The sequence below is a fragment of the Octopus sinensis genome, linkage group LG5 (genome assembly GCF_006345805.1).
Source record: "Octopus sinensis linkage group LG5, ASM634580v1, whole genome shotgun sequence".
NCBI classification, from domain to species: domain Eukaryota; kingdom Metazoa; phylum Mollusca; class Cephalopoda; order Octopoda; family Octopodidae; genus Octopus; species Octopus sinensis.
The window spans coordinates 51138019-51160405 of NC_043001.1; the positions used below are offsets into that span (position 1 = coordinate 51138019).

The 22387-nt window shown below is 35.7% G+C and overlaps 1 protein-coding gene across 5 annotated transcripts in view; it reads left to right on the plus strand.

Moving 5' to 3' along the window:
* LOC115212292 overlaps window positions 1-22387 on the plus strand; it is a 284252-nt gene that overhangs the window by 259562 nt on the left and 2303 nt on the right. For 3 of the 5 annotated variants that reach the window (XM_029781135.2, XM_036503427.1, XM_036503428.1), the window contains 2 exons: window positions 9101-9235; window positions 10100-10160. In XM_029781135.2, coding sequence (XP_029636995.1) covers window positions 9101-9235; window positions 10100-10160 — 196 coding nt within the window. Of the gene's footprint in view, window positions 1-9100; window positions 9236-10099; window positions 10161-13158; window positions 13253-17623; window positions 17778-22387 lie in introns of all 5 variants that reach the window. The other 2 variants (XR_003881705.2, XM_029781136.2) reach the window with 2 other exon arrangements.

A 22387-nucleotide genomic window follows, 5' to 3' on the forward strand; every position in this document is an offset into this window, starting at 1 on the left:
ATTTAAAGAATAAAAGAATGACAGAATACAAATTCAGAAGGCTTTCTATATCTACATGTAAGTGGATTACATTGTCTGTAGTAATAACTGTGTGTGTGTTTATTAAAAATAAATATATGTTGACATACCCCATACATGTCTGAACCAGCCTACATCTGCTAATTATTTTGATCCCAATTAAGAAGATAAAATGCAATAGCAATTAAATGTTGCTCTGGGAAAGAGATAAAGGGAGACTAACTAGTGTGTATATTTATGTGTGCATATATGCGTGTGCATAAGACTGTAAATCAGTGTACACACACACACACATAGACACACACACTCACAAATGCATACACACACACACATACACACAAGGTCATATTGTTGATTTAAACATGTATATGCTCCCTTTCTGTTTGAATCAATAACTTTCTGACAACATTTTGACAGTTTCATGATGCTGGCTTTATAGAACTCCTGATATTTGGAGTAATCGGTAGTGCTGATGCTGCTCAGTTTTAGTGCCTCCAATTCATCATAGTTTTCATCACCAATGAAATATTTCAAGCTTCAAAATAAGTGGTAATTTGAAGGTCAAAGGTTCGTAGGATATAGGGTATGTTGCAAGCTTTTCTCAGCCAAACATTTTAATTCTGGGAGAACTGATTCTTGCAATATGAAGGTTAGGGTATTTTTGTGATGGAAGACAATACCAATTTGATTGACAAAGAATGCCACTTTTTCAATTTTTTTGTTTTTCAGTCAGTCAAATTGTTCAAGGCTCAGAGGAAGGAATTTGAAGTGACAGACATTCCTCTTGCCTCATCAAATGCTCTTGAAGCCTTAGTAGGGAGATGTTCCTTAATTTGGAGTTTTGCTTGCTGCCCTGATCGAATTCATTGCCTTCAGTGCTAAACATTTTTGTAAATTCTCCACCACTAAGAATTCTTTCTAGTTTTGGTAAATCATTCATTATTGTTCGACCGTGGTCGAGACAATGGAATTTACCATGCTACGCCAGACTTCACGGTCCATCATAGCATTACGGAGGTGCTGTTGCTGGATGCTTGTATCCCTGGAGATTACATCAGGGTAGGAGAGTGTGTTTTGGTACAAGCCTAACATCTATGACTATAGGAGGAAGTCAATTACATTGACTCCAGTGCTCAACTGGTACTTATTTTATTAACCTCAAAAGGATGACAGACATAGTCAACCTCAGTAGCATTTGAACTTAGAATGTAAAACCAGAGAAAATGCCTCTAAGCATTTTGTCAAACATGCTAACAAATGTGATAACTTGCCACCTTTAGAGAATAATCAATTACGTCAACCCTAGTACTTACCTAGTACTTATTTTATCGACCCCAAAGGATGAAAAGCATTTGAACTAAGAATTTATAGCCTGAAGAAATGCTGCCAAGCATTTTCTCCAGCATCTTAATGATTCTTATTTCTTTATTGCCTACAAGGGGCTAAACATAGAGGCAACAAACAAGGACAGACAAACGGATTAAGTCGATTACATCGACCCCAGTGCATAACTGGTACTTAATTTATCGACCCCGAAAGGATGAAAGGCAAAGTCAACCTCGGCGGAATTTGAACTCAGAACGTAACTGCAGACAAAATACCACTAAGCATTTCGCCCTTCATGCTAACATTTCTGCCAGCTCACTGCCTTCATAACTGATAAGAATGCAAAGGTGGCGACCTAGCAGAAACGTTAGCATACTGGGCAAAATGCTTAGCAGTATTTCGTCTGCTGTTACCTTCTGAGTTCAAATTCTGCCGAGGCTGACTTTGCCTTTCATCCTTTCAGGGTCAATAATTTAAGTACCAGTTACGCATTGGGATTGATGTAATCGACTTAATCCCTTCGTCTGTCCTTGTATGTTCCCTCTATGTTTAGCTCCTTGTGGGCAATAAAGAAATAAGAATGCAATCTAAACATGGAGTGTAATGCAGGCATTGACACTGCTATTTGATTCAAACTGTTCATTTCGCAAAGAAAACATTTATTGAACTCAGGCACTATTTCAAGTTTTTCTTTGTGTTTTTTTTTTTTGTTGTCATTGGTCAGTAAATGTTATGTCCTATTTGCTTCTATCTAGAAATCAAAGGAAATGACTACTATTCCCTTCAAACTTTGCTTTTGTGATCTGGACATCAATGTTTTCAAGTGACCTATTTTGCATAACATTTCAAACAAATTCAACACCAAGCTGCTGAAGCAGAAATATCATTATAGCAAATATTCTGCTCAATACCACAAATTTGCTTGTAAGTTGCTTGACCATAACCACTTGAGCATGTCCCTTAGTGGCTGACAATATGTGCACCTCTAATCATGAGCAAGAGTATTGGTAGTGGGGAAGCATCATAGCCATGTTTTATGAGGGAGAAGCATCATAACAATCATTAGGGTTTGAATAAATATAACAAAAGCAAAGTTTAAATGAATTATTAGTCATTTTTCATACTTTTTAGGAGTAAGCAAATAGGAAACGACTGTTTCAAACCAAGGACAAGAATTGTGTAATTATCAATGAAGCTCTTTTACTGATTCTTCGAAAGTTGCATTGCCATTTTTCTCAATGATGTTGTGAGTTGTTCATCATTAATACAAACAGAATGTCCACAGCAAGATGAATCTTTGATATTATCATTGGTATTTTCACTTATTCAAGACATTATCACTTTGCGGTTCTTGTATATTTATTTACAGCAATAGTAATTGCACAGTTGTCCTTTGTGAACTCATAAAACCTGATACATCTTATATATTCTTTGGGAACTTCCATAGTTTTGATGCCTTATTCAAGTAGGAAAAATCAATGGATTGGTAAGTGGGTAGAAAAGTGATAGGCAGGTATATAGATATACATGAGCACACACACACACACACACACACACACATACACACACACACACCACACACACACACACACACACATGCACACACACACATATTAATCGAAGTATATAGTATTATATATCCATTATGATCAATCTTATCAATTGGTTTTGCACAAGAGATTCAACAGAGTGTTAGATCAACCATAATGGATTTATAATACTGTATACTTTGATTGATATGATCACTACTCTCATATATGAGTGCATTTTTTCTTGGCATATGAGTTCTTAGACGGTTTACATACAGATGCACATACATACATATATGTATGTATGGATGTACATATGTGTGTGCATAAACTATCTAAGAACCCATAAGCCAAGAAAAAATGCATATATATATATATATATATATATATATATCTTAAGGAGTTGATTGCTGTGTGTTTATAAATATATCATCATCATCATCTTCAGGGAGCTGTACCAAGATCCTGTCTGTTTTGGCTTGGTTTCTATGGCTGGATGGCCTTCTAAACCCAATCCCTCCATAGAGTGTAGTAGGTGCCTATGTGCGTATGTCTGTGTGTGTGTGTGTGTGTGTGTGTGTGTGAGAGAGAGAGAGAGAGAGAGAGAGAGAGAGAGAGAGAGAGAGAGAGAGAGAGAGAGAGAGAGAGAGAGAGAGAGAGTCTATTGAAAATGGTAGGATCTGACTCAAGTGAAAGTTTACTGCTATTTCTAGCCTATAAAGTGCCTGCATAGAGGCTCTTTCTCTGACTCATTTTCCATTTGTTGAATATTTATAAATGTGACCATTTATATCTTTCGACAGTTCTGTTTTTATAAAGATGATTTGGCTGTCAGGCTGGTCACAACTAACCTGGGTAAACAGATAATTTAATTGCTGGAAGTAGCAACCACAAAATGACAACCACAAAATTTACAAAATAAAAGAAATAAAAAAATAAAGATAATGATAGTTTGTTTTTTTATAAAATAATATAAAATTTAGGTTGGAAAAATGTGTACATAAATATGAATTATACAGGTTTTTCAAACATATGTTTGTTCATATTTACTCATATGTTTTAAATTAGTCAGGAGAAGAGCAACAACACCCATAGTTAGTTGTTGATGTTGATGTGCAGTTGATGAACTTTTCTGTAGGTTGGGGTTTGCAGGAGTGATGTAGACAGAGAGAGAATTCCAGGGAGATTTATGAACTGAGTATTTAGCATCAGATTCTGTAGGTTGACAAAAAGAGGAGAAAATGATGCTTCATATGAGTTTGGTTGCTGGGGATATGCAGTTTGCTCTGATCAGAGCAATGTATGTTGTTGTAGTGTTGGAAGAGGTAAAAAGAAGAAAGATCATACATGTAAGTTAATGGTTGTAGTGTTGGTGTGGAAGACCAGCAATTATTGGGGAGGGATAGGTCACATAGATCGACCCCAGTGCTCAACTGGTACTTATTTTATTGACCCCAAAATGATGAAAGGCAAAGTCAATCTTGGTAGAATTTGAACTCAGAATGTAAAGATGGGTGTACTTTTTCTACAATTGGGATGGTATATATGTACATGTATATGTATATGTATGTGTGTGTGTGTGTGTGTGTGTGTGTGTGTGTATATATATATATATATCAGTTCAGCAAAAATTTAGATTCAGATGAATATGGTACTTAAGTTAAAGGTACCAGAATTTGGTATGGTATTATTCATATGAATCAAATGGGGTGATTATAATGAAAATAAGCAACAGGGATATATGTATATATATATATATATATATATATATATATATATGTATGTATGTATGTATGTATGTATGTATGTATGTATGTATGTATGTATGTATGTGTTTGTGTATATATGTATATGTATGTGTGTGTGTGTGTTTTGGTATGTATATGTTTTGATTAGGACCATATTCTGATGACACCTACCCACATATGTTAAAGTACTGTCATTTTGAAGATTTTATCATTCACACCCTCATCTCTTCTTCTACTTCCATTAATATGATATCACTTTTCTGAGGGTGCTCAAAAGTATACTGCTTACAAACACCTTTAAAAGGCCTCGAAACTGTAATTGACTCATACGAGTTACTAGCCTAAAACCAATCTAACTGGTACCATCTGACTGACAGTGGTGTCCAAAACAGCTGAAAGCAAAAAAAGAAAAAACTGCTGTTGTTAAGTGTTCACTCTTCAAAGCTTGAGCTATCAATACCCCAAAATGCTGCACTTTTCCATCCATTACCTACAGGTAGGAGAAGACTTCTGGTTCAAAAATATTTCATAAGCCACTTCTGGACCCACCAGACTAGATATGCAAGTCAATTCAGTGTCTTGGATATTTTCAACAATGAAAGACAAACATGAATATGATGTCTTGTCTTCAAAGCTTATTCTCTGCACTCATCAAAGGTTCTCTGTTATGCTTTATTGTTGGAATCGATAAAAACCTAAATCAACAAACCCTTTGAATCACTTACCAGTTATTTACTCCTTTAAAAGTGTTTGGCATGTAACTAGGACTAAGGTCATCTTCTCACTGTTATTTCAATCAGAACATTAACTATATAGGTCTCATCTAACAAACTTCATTGTCCACACGCACACACACACACACACACAAACACACTCATATATATATATATATATGTGACATGCTTCTTTCAATTTTTGTCTACCAAATCCATCCACAAGACTTTGGTCAGCTCGAAGCTGTAGTAGAAAACATTTGCCTAATGTGCTATAGAGTGGGACTGAACCGAAAACCATATGGTTAGGAAGCAAGCTTCTTTATTTCATATAATTTGCCACAAGGGCATCACACAGATGGAAGCTTTGCAGGCTGGACACGGACATTAATGGTATGAATGATGGTGATGCAAAAATGATGATGATGGGAGAAGACGAAAAGCGCCTGCCGACTTTCGCTTCTCTAAAACAATGTTCTTTTTTCCTTTTTCCCCCAAAACACAATGAGGTAATAAACCTCTTACTTAAACAACACAATGTTCAGAATTCTTTTTTCTTTTTTAAAACACACAAAAAGTCCCATATTTCACATTTTCTAGACTCGTTTAGGTTATCCGGCCGACCAGTATCCTTGCTTCATTGAAGCATGTACTCGGTTCCAGGCCGGACCACACAGGTATATATCTGTAGGAGTCTTCTGGGAAGGAATTCATGATCCTGCACAGATCCCTATCCCATAGGGCTTCTGCAGCCGCCTGCAAAGGCCACTCAAGATCCTCCGTGCAGGACAGAAGTCCCTCCCATCGGCCACTCCTTTCCATTTTCTTGACTTCATTTTCTATGGTTCCTCCTTTGTGGAAGACGACCACAAATTCATCCTCCAGTGGCACACCCGCCAGAGGAGGATTGGGACACACCGGCTGCATGTCACAACCTGCCGGCAATGTCCCATTTTTCTTCTTTCTTTTTTTCTTTTTCCCCTGGGCCGCGAGAGGGTGAGGTTCCTGTGATGCATGCAGCAGGTCCTCCTTTTCTCCCACAGCCCTCGGGTCCTCCAGTGGGCAGCCATTGTTGCCCACCTTTTGTTTTCGTTTTTTCGAGGAGGTGAAAACCTCCTCGTCATCCTTCTCCTTCTCTCCCTCCATTGAGGGAGCAGGGAGAGATTCCACTATTAACTGCTCCAGGACCCTATTTTAGTCCTTGGGGCAGTTTTTCTTAATGTGGCCGGTCTCCAGGCATAGGTGACACTTGAGGGGGCGTCCCTCGAGCATCACCAGATACCTAGACCTGGCCATCCTCAAAAAATCTGGAAAGACCCGACTTTCGGCTAACTGGGTCCATAGGGTCAACACAGCTTTTGACCCCTCCCAATCAGCCACAGGCAGCACTTTCACATTAAGCAGCTTGGTACTGCTACCATCCAGACCCCGGCGGATAGAGTCCTCTATCCACTCGGGCTCAATTCCGGGTGGCAAACCACAGATCCAAGCCCTCGTTAACTTCTTTCCACAATAACTGGGAAGAAACATTATTTCCTTCCCCTCGAGGGGCCGGCTTGCAAAATCGGAAGCTTCTTAGGGGGAGTCAAATAGCAACCAGACTGTTGCATACTTGACTCCCCGTGAAATAAATTTAATGGCTCGCATGTAATCTGCCAGCTCATTCAAAATTGTGGCCCTCGGGAAGACGGCTATGGTGTCAAGCGACTTTGAATAAGTCCTCAACACCACCGTCTTCCTTTCAAGCTCTTTTAGCCATGTTTTGGGAGGTGTTAAGTCCCACACAAGAAATTCCTTCGCCATTTTTAAGTAAAGTTCAAATATAGTTCAAAAATAGGAAAATGAGGAAAGACACAAAAAAAGAAGAAGGAAAGACACGACAGAAGGGAAGAAAAAAATAAAATAACAGTTCAATAAAGTTTTTGTTCCAAACCAAATGATAGACACGAAGAAGAGTTCAAATGATTGCAAAGAAAACAATTTTCGGCCGAAAGGTACTCCTGGCCTTTGTATATCCACAGAGAATAAAATTTTCAATAATTTTTTTTTTTTTTTTTTTTTTTTTTTAATAAATGAAAGCTTTGAAGAGGAGAGTTCAAATTCTGGCAAAGAAATTAATTTTCGGCCGAAAAGGTAAAATTTTCAATAATTTTCTTTTTTTTTTTTTTCGGCCAAAAGGTACTCCTAGCCTTTGTATAATCTACAGAAATTTTCAAAAAACTTCAACAGGCGAGTGAAGAACAACTAACAACCGTAACCGGAAGCAAGCTTCTTACCACACAACCACAAGCATTAAAAAATGTGATTTCTCCAAAGGAATATTACAAACCTCTACATTATCAACTACAACCTTTGGTCTATATATTTATCACCTTTTCAGAATATTTACTTAGAATTCAATATGTATGACATCACAATTCCATTCTCCAGTGGCTGCTCTGTTAAAGCAGTAATACAATACCATTAACAATTGTGAATTTACAAATTATTAGCATAATCTATGGCCACAAGTAATGGCTATGTTATTAAGCATTTCACTTCACAAATTCGTAGTTCTGAGTTCAATCCCCTTCGGTATCACCTTAGACAAGTGGCTTCAACTGTAGACTTAAGTCGAACTATATATTATGAATAAAATTTGGTTGACAGAAATTGTGAAGAAAATCCATTATACAACTAAGACATAATGTGCAATTTGGTAAAGATAAGGAGATTTAGCTGATATATCTAGCTGCTGGAGTGATTGTATAGAGGCTCACTTGGATCAACTGCTATATGTATTGTTGTTTTAACTCCAGCTCATCTTTGATCATGCTAACATTTGACCAGCCCTTTCCAATTATGACTGTAGTAGCTTTACAGCCTTTTACACCAACACTTTGAGAACTTAGTTCAACTCCTGCCTAAGTCAACTTTGCCTTTGATCCTTTTATCTGAAGACACTGTACTAAGGAGTGCACTACCAAATACATCTTTCCTTTATTTTTAAGATGTCTGAGTGTAATGAGAGAGAGAGAGAAAGAGAGAGAGAGAGAGGGGGGGAGATTTAACTGTTATTTTCATTAGCTGAGTTACTTCTATCAGAGAAAGAGGTTCAACTTCTATTTCTACCAAGTTTGTATATGTTGATAACATCTTGCTTTGAGTTAATTGGCCATTAAACCAGTATATGAAGTAAACTTCCAATTTGTTTTAACTTTGACCTAATATCATAAATCTAATTCTTCTGAATTAATCTACATTCAACATGGAGGTGCTTTTGTTAGCCTATTGTCACATCATTCGTAGCATGGTGAAGTTTGTGAGAAGAGATTGAATTTGAACTCAGAAAATAAACAACCTAGAACAGTGAAGACAAGGGACTTCATCTGAGACTCTAATAATTGTACTAACCCACCACTCTGGACAGGTATTTCATTTGTTGTGAACAAGAGGATTTTAGTGACAAAAATTCTTTGGCAGGATTTGAACTCATAGCATAAAGTACAGAAACAATAATTATAAAACATTCTATCTGACACTCTATTGTCTTTACCAATTCATTGCCTTGTGGCATTGATAATTTTATTTACCCTGCAACACTAGTGGACATAATCTCTATACAGTAAAGGATTTTAGTGGAACCATCATACTTCTCTTCTCCCACATGACATAAAATTTATTCTGCTATTTGTCTTGAACTCAATAGCTCATTATAAGTGAATATTATCTTTGTTATTCAAACTAGAAGCCAGAACTAATCAATAAATGTACTGATGTTTTCCAGCGGAGAAAAAAAGTGATAATACTAAACTTAGAACAGCTGCAATTGTTACTATAGTAGTTGTCCTAACACTATTGCTTTTGGCGATAATTCTCGTGGTTTACTTCTGGAAGCATCTGAAGAAACGTTGCCCTTGTGGTAAGTAAACCTTATGTATATAAATTTAGTGGGTGGTAGGTTGGCAGATTTGAGTAACAGAGAAGATTTTTGCTTGTATTTAAATAAGGCTGTATTCATTTGGATTTTGTATCTTGATGAACAAGACAGAAAATACTTGATATATTGTGTAGATGTGTAGAGTATAATTATTTATATTGATCTGATGACTTCTGTCATTACTTTAATTTTCATGAATGTTGAATCAATCAGATGACGATGCTGCATGATAGTGAAAAGCATGTCTATATCATGATTAACATATACACTTGAGGCATAAGTAAAGAGAAGTTATTCACAACTTATAAGGAACTATTTCTGTTGACAGGTGTTTTCTATCCAAAAATAACTATTTCTTCTATCCAAAAAATAACTATTTCTTCTTTGGATAGGATATGCATCCAAGTTTCTCAGCAATGCATTTAGGTTGGGATGTTTATGCTGTGCTTAAACATTAGTACCTGTAGTACCTGTATTTCAAAGGGCTGGCCTTGTTGCATTCTGTGTCATGCTGAATCTCCCTGAGAATTATGTTGAGAGTATACATGTCTGTGGAGTGCTCAGTCACTGAAGAAGCTTAGAGAGTAACTACCAAGATGATACTAGTCCAAATATGTGACTGTAAATAATATATTTTGAATTTCAAGAGTTGCAATGAAGTAGAGTATTAATGAACATATGTACAAAAATAAAAAATAAACCTTTAACTGCTATTATATTCCTCTTATTACCAGAGAAAACTATAATAAATAATAAAGTAACAGAATATGTATGTGTTTTAGCGTCTATAATAAGATGATAACTATACCATTGTATAACCAGAAATGAATTTTTATTATTCTATAGGCAACAAAGTTAAAAAAATATCACCAATAGTCATTACTGGCAATGGGAAGACGCCAAGCAGGTAAAATACACATTTATTTCTGTTATCAGTTTACCTTCATTTTGTGTGCCATTATCATAGAAAAAATTGAAAGTAAATGACAGAGTGAGAGAAAGAAGAGAGAGGGAGAGAGGGGGGAGACAGACAGACAGAGACAGAGTGAAAAAGGGAGAGGGAATGGGAGATAAAAATGAAGCAGACAGAGTGAGGAAATGAAAAAAAGCTAACCCTGGATAAGACAGATTTATAAATATGAACAAACCATAATAATTTCATTATAGAATCTTAGATTAAATAACTTGCTAAACATGCATATATATTATCAAAAATTAATGCATGTTTTATGCCATTTGTTTTTGAGAAGGATTGGTTGTGCTCTTGATCCTTGTATGTTCTACTCTTGAAATTCTATTCACTGAGGAAGGGCCCAGTTATGAAACAGGGATAATGCAACATATTGTATTATGAGCCTACTGTTAGAACAGACTCAAAATGGAACCACTGCATTATCAAATAGAAGACTGCACCAAGAAAACTTATCTATTGAAGTCTGAGCTAGGGGAAATGTTACATTACCAACAACATGACAAAAGTCTCGAATAAATTAGCTATGGTCTTGTGTCATTACCTAGCTAAACAGTCAAACAGAAAAGGATTAGTTCAATTGGTTTTATGCTAGTTCAGAGTATCTAACTTGAGATTCATTGGTCAAGAATTTAAGAGGTTTCTAAATGTAATGCATCATCTGGCTTAGCACCACCACCTTGTCATTGGGTTCCTTAATCAGAGCTCACTTCATGAAAAGTATTGAGATCAAGTCTTCAGCCTAACAGTAATCCATGAGTTCCTCTCTTTCTCTAATCAGTTTTGGAGACCATACAAAGAAAGCTCATAAGCACTGCCCTTTTTAAAATTTAGTCAGAGGATCTGCCAAAGTTTCAAGAAATTTTTCTAATGAGAAGTCAAAATTCTTACAGCACATTTCATTCTACTTGGCCTAGTTTACTAAACTACAGGGGACAGACCACAAACTCTGGCATAAAATTCACTGGCAACAGACTATTAGACTCTTGGAGCTAATGAGGAAACATTATGCCAGTATTTCTCAGCCACATTTCCCTGGAAGCCTAGGTGTCCTTATAAAGTCACTAGGAGTTGTCTGAAATGTTGTGACAAATAGACTAATTAAATACAAATATATTTTTCAAATTATTTTTGTGTTTAATTCCATATCTAAAATTTTATTATACATGCACATGGAAAGCAGTAGTTAAATGATGATTATGATGTACAATATATTCCCTAAAGTAGGGAAATCCTGACATCTTTAGGTGGTAAGGAAGCCCTAGAGGAAAAAGAAGCATCTCTTAATTGGGAAATATTGAGGAATTTAGTCTAAACAATGTTTTAGTTAGGATGAAATTTCTTTAAACTTTCTTCATGGAATCTGATGTTTTATATACAAAGCTGGTCATATTTATATACATATATATTTTTTGTGAATACTGGATATGTTTGATATTTTATTGTGCAAATGAAATCCTTATCAAAAAGTTTTGTGAACAAGCTGATTTCTGTTCTTTTTTTTATTTTTCTTATTGTTAGTAAATTTAAGAAAACCTTCAGTTATTTTTGGCATAAACTAGTTTCAGCCTTTTGAAAGAGAAAGACAAAATATTAGTAAACAAATATAATCATTTTTAAAGTAGCAATCTGTATCATGCTTAAAGCATGCACATTGTTGAAAGCCTGATAAACAGTGATTTTTTCTTGAGACAGTATCTCATAAGGATGTATAGAGTTAAAAATATATCAGTGTCAGATGAAAATCACCCAGCAGCAGTGGTGGCATTAATAAATATGGATCCCTGCCTCTTTGGGCTTTATCAGTAGCAAATGTCCACAAATCTCTGCATGCTAAGACAAAATTACTGATGTTGCGATTAGCCAGCACTGTTTTACTATATCAGTGGTGGCTTATTTTGTCTTAGCAGTTGCTAGTAGACATTTGCAATTGATGAAGATGAAATGCTTTAAGTAGGATTAACCTAGTACTACTTCTGCTGTTCATCACAAATTGTTATAGAAATTTTTATGTAGGGGTACTTTGAATTATAGAATATATTTCAAGGAGTCTCCAAAGGTAAACAGGTTGAGAAATATGTCTCTATGTGCCTGCTCAACATACTTCGGATAGTAAATAGATCTCCTTTAAATCTCACCAATCAGCTTAACCCTTTAGCATTTAAACTGGCTATATCTGGCCCAAATAATCTTACTGTTTTGTGTTCAAACGGGCCAGATCTAGCCCCTCACACCTACCCAACTTTTGTCATTCTAAACATATACAGTCACATCATTGAACTCTGTTAGCTGTCAGATAATACATGAGTAATTCAAAATAATGTGAATATATAAGCATTACTTTTGATAGAATAATATAAAATGTTAAAGAATATTATAAATGTTAAGAAAATGTTTCACAAGATATTATAGACTGAGGGACACTATGTTTGAAAAAAATGAAAGATAGACTGTTATAGAGGAAATGGCTATTGTTCATAGATCTGCTCAGTCTAATCAGGGCCATCTCAACAGCCCTATAAGCAAAGCAAAGTATGGGACCTATAGTATTTATTAACTGGAAGCAAGTCACAGAATGCATTAAGGTCCCATGACAACTGTCTTGAGTTGGCACCAGATCCACTTGGGGTTAAACAATAATGACGAGAACCATGTCAACACCCTAAACATCTTTCAAACGAGCAGTGCATGTTTTAATCTTAAATTTTTAAAAGTTTTGCTTCAAAAGCCAATATTTGGACAATGATGGAACAAATTCTTTAATTACAAAACTTAAGATACGAAAAATTGAAAATAATTGAATTGGGTTGATGGCAGGAATGGAGATTATTTAGTGAGTGGGGAGATGTGTTGAATGATGTATGCAAAAAAAATAGAAAATCTAAATCAATCGAATTTTACTTTTATTTTATCTTTTATGTTTTACTTGTTTCAGTCATTAGACTGCAGCCATGCTGGGGCACTGTCTTGAAGAATTTTAGTCAAATGAATCAACCCTAGTCTTTTTTTTTTTTTTTTTGTTACACTTGGTACTTATTCTATTAGTTTCTTTTGCTGAACAGCTAAGTTATGGGGATGTAAACTCATCAACACTGGTTGTCAAGTAGTGGTAGGGACCCCCCCACACACACACATGCACATACACACACACATGCACATACACACACACCAGTTTCTGTCTACCAAATCCACTCACAAAGTTTTGGTTGGCCTGAGACTATAGAAGACACTTACTCAAGGTGCTACACAGTGGGGATGAACCCACAACCATGTGGTTAGGAAGCAAACTTTTTACCACAGAGCCAAAAATATATAAATCTAATGATAAGTGCTAGCACCTTTCAGGAAAAAGAAAGGAAGAATTTATTTCACACAAAAAACTGACCTTACAAGCTCAGGGAAAAAACATCTTTGCTAACATTCATGCTGATAGCTTCAGATATGTTTCTGTCTTATTAGACTTTATCAGAAAAGCATAGTCTTCTCAAACCTGCTTTAATTAGTGGACAGATTTCTTTTTCAAGTAAAAATAGCATTGGGAAGACATTTGCATCAAAATAACTTGCATAATTGCAGAAAGAGAAATATGGGAAATAACTCAAATAGACTTCAATGGCATTAATTTTAATCAGTCATGGACAAACTGAATGGCATGCCACATGAAAAATTACTTTGAATCTTTTTAGCAGTGTGGACCACCTGAAGATGAGCGGTGATTCATGTTGCCTACTTCTCAGAAAAGGATGACCAAAGTGCACCGTGGCCGATGCTAGTGCCGCCCCAACTGGCCTCCGTGCCAGTGGCACGTAAAAAGCACCATCCGATTGTGGCCATTGCCAGCCTCGTCTGGCCCCCGTGCCAGTGGCACGTAAAAAGCACCATCCGATTGTGGCTGTTTGCCAGCCTCGTCTGGCACCTGTGCAGGTGGCACATAAAAAGCACCCACTACACTCTCGGAGTGGTTGGTGTTAGGAAGGACATCCAGCTGTAGAAACACTGCCAGATCAGACTGGGCCTGGCACAGCCTCCTGGCTTCCCAGACCCCAGTTGAACTGTCCAACCCATTCTAGCATGGAAAACGGACGTTAAACGATGATGATGATGATGATGATGATGATGGTGTATGCAAAAAAAAATTGAAAATTTAATCCTTTAGTATTGAAACTGGTCATATCAGGCTCAAATAGTCTACCTGTTAAATGCTGGTCAGATCCAGCCTCTCACACATATCCTATAATGTTATTCTTAAAATAAACAATTACATCATTGAAATATCAAAGCTACAAGATAATAGGTGATAAATTCAAAACAATGTGAATAAATAAGTAATACATTTGACAGAATAAGCTGAATGCTAAATGGTTTAAAACAAAAAACAAAAAAAACCTTGTGGTAATTGTTAGCCGCTAATTTTCTTAAACAAAAAGTGGAAATAATTCTCTATCATAAAGAATTGATTTCACATAAAATTGAATTTTCATACTTTGGCTAAATTTCTTAAGATTTGTTTTCTAACAAGTCTTGTTCAACAACAATATCAACGACTCAATGTTTTACAGTAGCTGTTAATACTAATAAATTCCTAATTAGCAAATAGACACATTCTAATTATGATATAGTAGCCACTTACTTAAAGTGATGTTTACTGAGCTGACTACTACTACTACTACTACTACTACTACTGTTGTTCTTATTGCTGCTGCTAGTATTCTTGGGGTAACTGCTACTTTTACCCCTGCTGCTACTGCTGTTGCTGCTGCTGCTGTTGCTGCTGCTATTGCTACTGCTGCTGCTGCTGCTGCTGCTACTACTACTACTACTGTTGCTGCTGCTGTTACTATTACTTCTTTTGCTGCTGCTGCTGCTACTACTACTACTACTACTACTACTACTACTACTACTACTGCTACTACTTTTGCTGGTGCTGCTACTACAACAACTACTACTACTACTACAACTGTTGCTACTACTATTACTTCTTCCAGTATCTGCTACTTCTACTACTACTGCTACTGCTACTACTGCTACTACTACTACTACTACTACTACTACTACTACTACAACTACTACTACTACTACTACTACTCTACTGCTGCTGCTTCTGCAATTAATATTTTTATGCTTTGGTTTCATATTTATATATTTTCTATCTTTTTTATAGCTGCAGCTTGGTTTATCATATTTACATGGTTTCCATACAATGATCCAAGAGATTTTTTTATTTATATAGTTCTATAGTGGTTACTGCAGGCGCTGGGCACTTGAATTGGTCATTCTTAATTTTAGTCATTGAAAATATCTTTGAAAATCCTTGCAATCATGGCTAAGTGGTTAAGATGTTTGTTTCGCAACCATGGGATTCTGGATTTGATCCTCTGTGTGGCACCTACTACTAAAGTGTCCTCAACTAAAGTTTCAGGTTGACCAATGCCTCATGAGTGGAATTTTGATAGATGGAAAGTGTGCATCATCAATATTGTCATTGTTCTTTTAATGTCCACTTTTCCATGCTTCTCTGGGTCAGATGGAATTTGCTGAGGTGTTTTTTTTTTTGTCATGGCTGGATGCCCTTCCTGTTGCTAACCCTTCACTTGCCTCGAAGTGAGTGAATATTCCCTTATGACCAGACATATTTCATGGTTGATTGTAAATGGACACCATTTACATGATTAACATTTGTGTATAACTATCATGGGATGTATGTATGTATGTATGTATGTATGTATGTATGTATGTATGTATGTATGTATGTATTTATGTATGTATGTGTGATGGATTTCTTTCAGTTTCCATCAGCTAAATCTACTCAGAAAGGCTTTGGCTAGGTACATATGTATGTTTATATTTTTTGCCAATGTATATTGGCAAAGGATGTAAAATTTGGTGAAAAATTATTTCTCTTTGAAGAATCTTTTCTTACAATTAAGTCTTTGGCACCAGATTGTAGATGCTCCTTTCTTTGAGAAAACTACAATCAATGATGCGATTATTCATAAATTGTGATATAAATTAAATAAATAATCAATAGTTGGGATGGATACAGCCCATAGCTAATCTCTATTTTATAGCTATTACAACCACTACAAATACATATTTAGCTACACACAAGATATACAGTCATATTAGCAGGCGTGTAGAAGGAAATATTGAGAGCTACATGTCTGTAGATCTCATTTAGTTGTTTGTTTAGCTGACTATCTACATAACACACTATCCTCCAGTGTGTAGTTGCAAGCAAGGTCTCTTGACTTTTTGTATTTATTGGATTTTGGGTGAGTATGCAGTAGATGCAACTGAATGGAGTAAAGCAACATGAAATGGAGTATTTTGTCCAAGGTGACTGTGTTGCCTTGTGCAGGGATGACCTTATTATCATAGGTCCAATAGTTTAACCATTAAGCTGATTGATGTTTATAGTGCAGGAATTGTTACCTACTTCCAAATTCTAATCATTTTCATGCTATAGCACTATCTGATTCAAAGTTCTGAGACTACTTGACAACAACAGCAACAAAATAAATAGTTCCAAGGACCTTATCTGTGGTTACTTTTACTTGCTTAAAAAAGTAGACTAATCTTAATCTCCTTCAAATCAGACCCGACTATCTTAAAAAAAAGAAAAGATACATTGCACTACAGAATCACAGATGTATAAAAATATGTTTAGACAAGGAGAAAATTAGAAATCAGAGAACTACAGAAGATTGTCAATGATATGAAAAAACTGAACAAGTTGTCAGAAATAAAAGGACTAAAGGTACAAATACACAAATCATCTGAATCAAATTTATATCTTCAATATAATTTATTAGAAGTAAACTGAAAAATCTTGGATGCAAGTATTGATAAATTGTTAAAAAATTTCAATTCAAACCATGAGGTCTTATGTTTGATGTCATTGTGTTAACATCTTGAATAAGGGTAATTTTCAAAGTCTTGTGAGCGAAATTGGATTAATAGAAACTGTGTGGAACCCTCTCAGATGGTCTGGCATTGTCATACTGTTTTGGTTTAGAATTATTCAAAGGTTTACGTGTCTTTGGAATACTCAGCCACTTACATATTTAACAGTTTTGGCTGTTTAGTTGACAAAACAATTGAATGCTTGGTGTTGAAAGGGACAAATGATCCATCAAACTGGATATCTAAATCAGGTATTGCTCATTGTATTCTGAATCCACAATCCTACATTTGATGTATATCGACATGGTTATTGCAACCATGTAGATATATTAAAAAGAAAATGATATGTTCACTAATGAGTATTAGAGGAACTCATGACAAGGAAATATAATGTGAGAGATGGGGTTGAAGAGAATCATAAGAACTAATTGCATTACTGAAAATTCTTTAATTCCATTCATCTAGTGTCAATTTCTTTGGTTAAATTTCACTTCCAGATATGGCAACATTAAAATGGTGTCCTATAATCTGACAGACCTTCGTGAAAGACGGCTTGCTAACCAACGAGAAATGCTTCATCAGCTTAAGAACTCCCCCAATCCAAGAACAACAGATGACACTATCAATAACAATGCTACATCCCTATAATAGGTGATTCACTCTTAGCATAGCATTGTTTTCTCTTATTTCTTCTTCCCCTTAACTGTCTGTTTCTTTTTCTCCTGGTGCGGGAAATGCTTCTTTGGAATATTCAAGCCAGCTGTTTATAATTTTATTAAATTGCATGAGATTTCTGGGATTTTTATTTTCTATAATTTCATTCACAAATGTTTCTGTTTTATCCTATTACCATTTCATTATTTTGGTACATAACACCATACTTAATAAATCACTTACAGTAATGTGCATGTTGGGTTTGGTTTGGTGAGTATATTAACAGTAAACATATTTAATCTGTTTCTATAAGTTTTGTTATGAATTTCCTTTTCATTAACTCTAAATTCAGTTTCTGTAATTTTGAATTTAAGGTGTGGTGCCATCTCTATGTTTGTTTTAGTTAGACTGTTTGTATAAAATGTTTTTAGCACTTTTGAATTTTGGTGTAAAATCCATTTTACAAACTTGAATAAGCATACTCATGAGAACATATATATATACTCTTACATATATACACATGCACACCCACACATTAGAAATTTGACCAGTGAAGCTATGTTCTGTTGGATGTTTGGAATCTTATCACATTTCCACAATTAAGTGGATTCAGGTTCAATCCTATTGTGTTGTACCGTAAACAAATGTCTTTTACCATATTCATTAGTCAAACAAACTTTCAGCTATCATTAAATATAAACCAAATATAATTTCATTCTAAACATGTCGTTCTTAAGGTGAGTGGTACTACTCTGGCAGGGCGATGGGTTTCTCTTAGGAAGTATATGAATATGACAGATCTTAAATCATGATGATATATGGTGCAGAATAGTTCAGGAATAAAAACACAAAAAAGAACTAGTGTGCTGCATTACAAAACTTAGCCATTTAGTAAAACTTAATTCAGGATTTTAAAAATCTTTGATTCTAACTATGTCAGTAATAAAATAGAATGACAAAAAGATCCCTTATTAAGGTTTACCCTCATGATTTCACCCTCTGCCCTACACTTTTTTCTCCTTGTTTTCTTGATACTCTCCTCACTGTATATCAAACATTTCCTGTCAATTTTTTCTTCATTATTTCGGCTTCTGTATAGCTTCACTTTTGTGTGTGACTAGCTTACAAACAGTGTGAAGTCTTTGTACAGTTTTGGTCTTGAACCCATTTTACAAACTTGAATTCACAAAGCATATGTATACACATGAACACACAAAAATGCATATGTGCACACACACACACACACACACACACACACACATTTAATCAGTTTAATGTTAAATTTTCATCTTTATATCTAAAAGCAGATTTCAAATTAGATTACTGAAGCTATGTTCTGCTGAATGCTTTGAATCTTATCACATACCCACACCAAAGTGGTTCCAAGTTCAATCCCACTGTGCAGTACTTAGGCAAGTGTCGCTTATGTCATTCATTGTCAACCAAAGCAGTGTATAATTAAAATACAATAAATGGAAACTATGTTGAAACCAGGAACTGTGATGGTGCCTGTTTCTCATTGACTGACATGGTCTGCCAACAAGTTTAAAACCATCATCAGGCCTTTGGATACCTCTAGTAAAACCCAGTCTATTTCAAGTATTTGGGCCAGGATTTTAGCGTAAGGATAACTTCTAAGCTCTCTCTCCCAACGGCCTGGGAACCCTGAAAAGAGACTGAGAATTGCCTTCCTTCTCTGAATAAACTACTAAAAAATACTTTCAAGAATATATTCAAAATTTCTCATATTACAAACAAATGTAAGATGTGTGTGTCTCTTTCCTTTTCACATACTTTCTCTCTATCTAGTTATCCATTTTTCTCTTTAAATGAAATCTAGCCCCATCTCTCCCTCTCTTTATACATCCATCTCTTTCCTTTCTTTCTCTAATCAATTTAATGTTAGATACAGTAGTTCTTATTGGATGTGTTGTTTTTGTATATATTTATAAACACATATATATATATGTATGCACTATGCATTTTATGAATGGTAATCCACTTTTTGTGGAGGCACGTGGCTTAGTTGTTAGGGTGTCAGCATTATGATCATAAGATTGTGGTTTTGATTCCTGGACTGGGTGACACACTGTGTACTTGAGCAAAACACTTCATTTCACGTTGCTCCAGTTCACTCAGCTGGCAAAAATGAGTAATGCTGCGATGGACTGGCGTCCTGTCCAGCTGGGGAACACATATGCCATTGAAACCGGGCCCATGAGCCTGGCTAGGCTTTAAAAGGGCGCATTTATTTATTTTATAGTCCACTTTGTAAATTGGTTGGCATTAGGAAAGCATCCAGCCATAAAACCATGCCAGAACAGATAGTGGAGTTTGGTGCAGTCTTCTGGTTTGCAAACTCCCGTCAAACCAGCATGGACGATGGATGTCAAATGATAATGATGATGATGATGTTCATTTTTATTAGGTGGCCAGTTGAATGGAGTTATGGTTTCAAATTTTATAGGTGCTCTTGTGTACTGTACAGTTGGAGATAGTGTTGGATATTTTTTTTATTAATGATGCAATCATCTTGAATTATATCTTTCCAAATATAACTGAAGATATATTCATAAATTTAGGTTCTTTCACTTTCATCTATTATCATGGTACTGGATAAACCAACAAGAGAGCATCCACAAAGTCACTCCTCCTGCTAGAAATAGCAGACAATTCTCCTTCAAATAGCACCCTGCTGTTTTAAATAATGTGGTTGTAGACTTACCAGGGGATGGTTATGTCCAGAACGACTTTGATAAGTCTTAGGTCTGGTTTAATTGGAGTTGATTTGGAGCTAAATAACAATAACAAGAAAGTACAACAAATGAATGTTATCCTTGATTACTCAATGAGGATGAACATTCCTCCTCTGCTCTGACAGTTTTTTAGTAATTACAATCATTATCATCATCTGATTGGATAACTTGTCCAGACCAATACAAATCCTCAATGACCTGTTTTAGTGATGAAGATGAAGCATGAATGTCTGGCTTGGGATCTAGTCTCATATACTATATATATATATATATATACATAAGTCCAGATAGGCGCAGGAGTGGCTGTGTGGTAAGTAGCTGGCTAACCAACCACATGCTTCCGGGTTCAGTCCCACTGCGTGGCATCTTGGGCAAGTGTCTTCTGCTATAGCCCCGGGCCGACCAAAGCCTTGTGAGTGGATTTGGTAGACGGAAGCTGAAAGAAGCCTGTCGTGTATATGTATATATATATATATATATGTGTATGTGTGTGTTTGTCCCTCTAGCATTGCTTGACAACCGATGCTGGTGTGTTTACATCCCCGTCACTTAGCGGTTCAGCAAAAGAGACCGATAGAATAAGTACTGGGCTTACAAAGTATGGCCGCAGTCAAATGACTGAAACAAGTAAACGAGTAAACGAGTAATATACAAACAAGTGGGGGAGGCACAGGCCTAAATACCTTTGTTTATAGGTTTGTTCAATCAAGTTTAATATGATGTTTAGAACAACAACATAACATAAAGATAATTGATTTGCTATAAATAGGAACCAAGTTTCTTTATAATTCCTTTACGTTCTTGAGAAATAAAAGTTCACATTGGATAATGTTGTCCAAGCAACACTATGCCTGAAAAGATGAGATGCTCACAGCTTGAATATCATTAATCACAGCTCTATCTGCTAGGTCAGGCCAAATTGAAGTTACATCATTTTACATATAATAAAACACAATGTGTGTGTCTTGTTGGTCATGATTGTGGGGAAAGAAGAGTAAAACAGCAAACAGAGTGGGGGTGGGTAACAGTGACAGATGCTAAAGCAGGTGACAGCATTTAAAGGATTTGCTCTGAAGACACTGATATTTTAATCAAAATAAACTCCAAATTTTTATCATAAATTGAATTTACTTCATCAGTCCCTCTCTCTCTCTCCCTCTCTCTCTCTCTCTCTCTCTCTCTCTCTCTCTCTCTCTCTCTCTCTCTCTCTCCCACACAATTATATATGAAGTTAAATATTTTGTTTTCAAAATATTATTGTTCACATTACATATATATAGGCACATGGGTGGCTGTGTAGTAAGTAGCTTGCTTAACAGCCACATGGTTCTGGGTTCAGTCCTATTGTGTGGCACCTTGGGCATGTGTTTTCTACTATAGCTTTGGGCTGACCAAAGCCTTGTGAGTGGATTTGGCAGATGTATCAGATTCTTTAAGTGCTTCAATTCTGTGTATGTATGTTTATTTACTAGATTGTTGACATTTATTAATTGTTTTCTCCATTCTGTTGATGCACCATTTTCTATTATTAATAAAACTGTTGGAATTTTTGACAACACATGTATTCTAGTAACAAATATAATAATCTTTTTCACTATCAGAACAAGGTCTGATATTTTGGATGAGGGGCACTAGTGCTTGATTGGTACTTATTTAATCCTAAAAGAATGAAAGGTAAAGTGGATCTTTGTGGAATTTGAACTCAGAATGCAAAGACTGACAAAATGCAACTAAGCATTTGCAAATGATTCTACTAACTCACCATCCTAAAAACTATAATAATAGTTTCAAATTTTGCCACAAGGACAGCAATTTTGAGGAAGAGGATGAGTCGATTACATCAACTCCAGT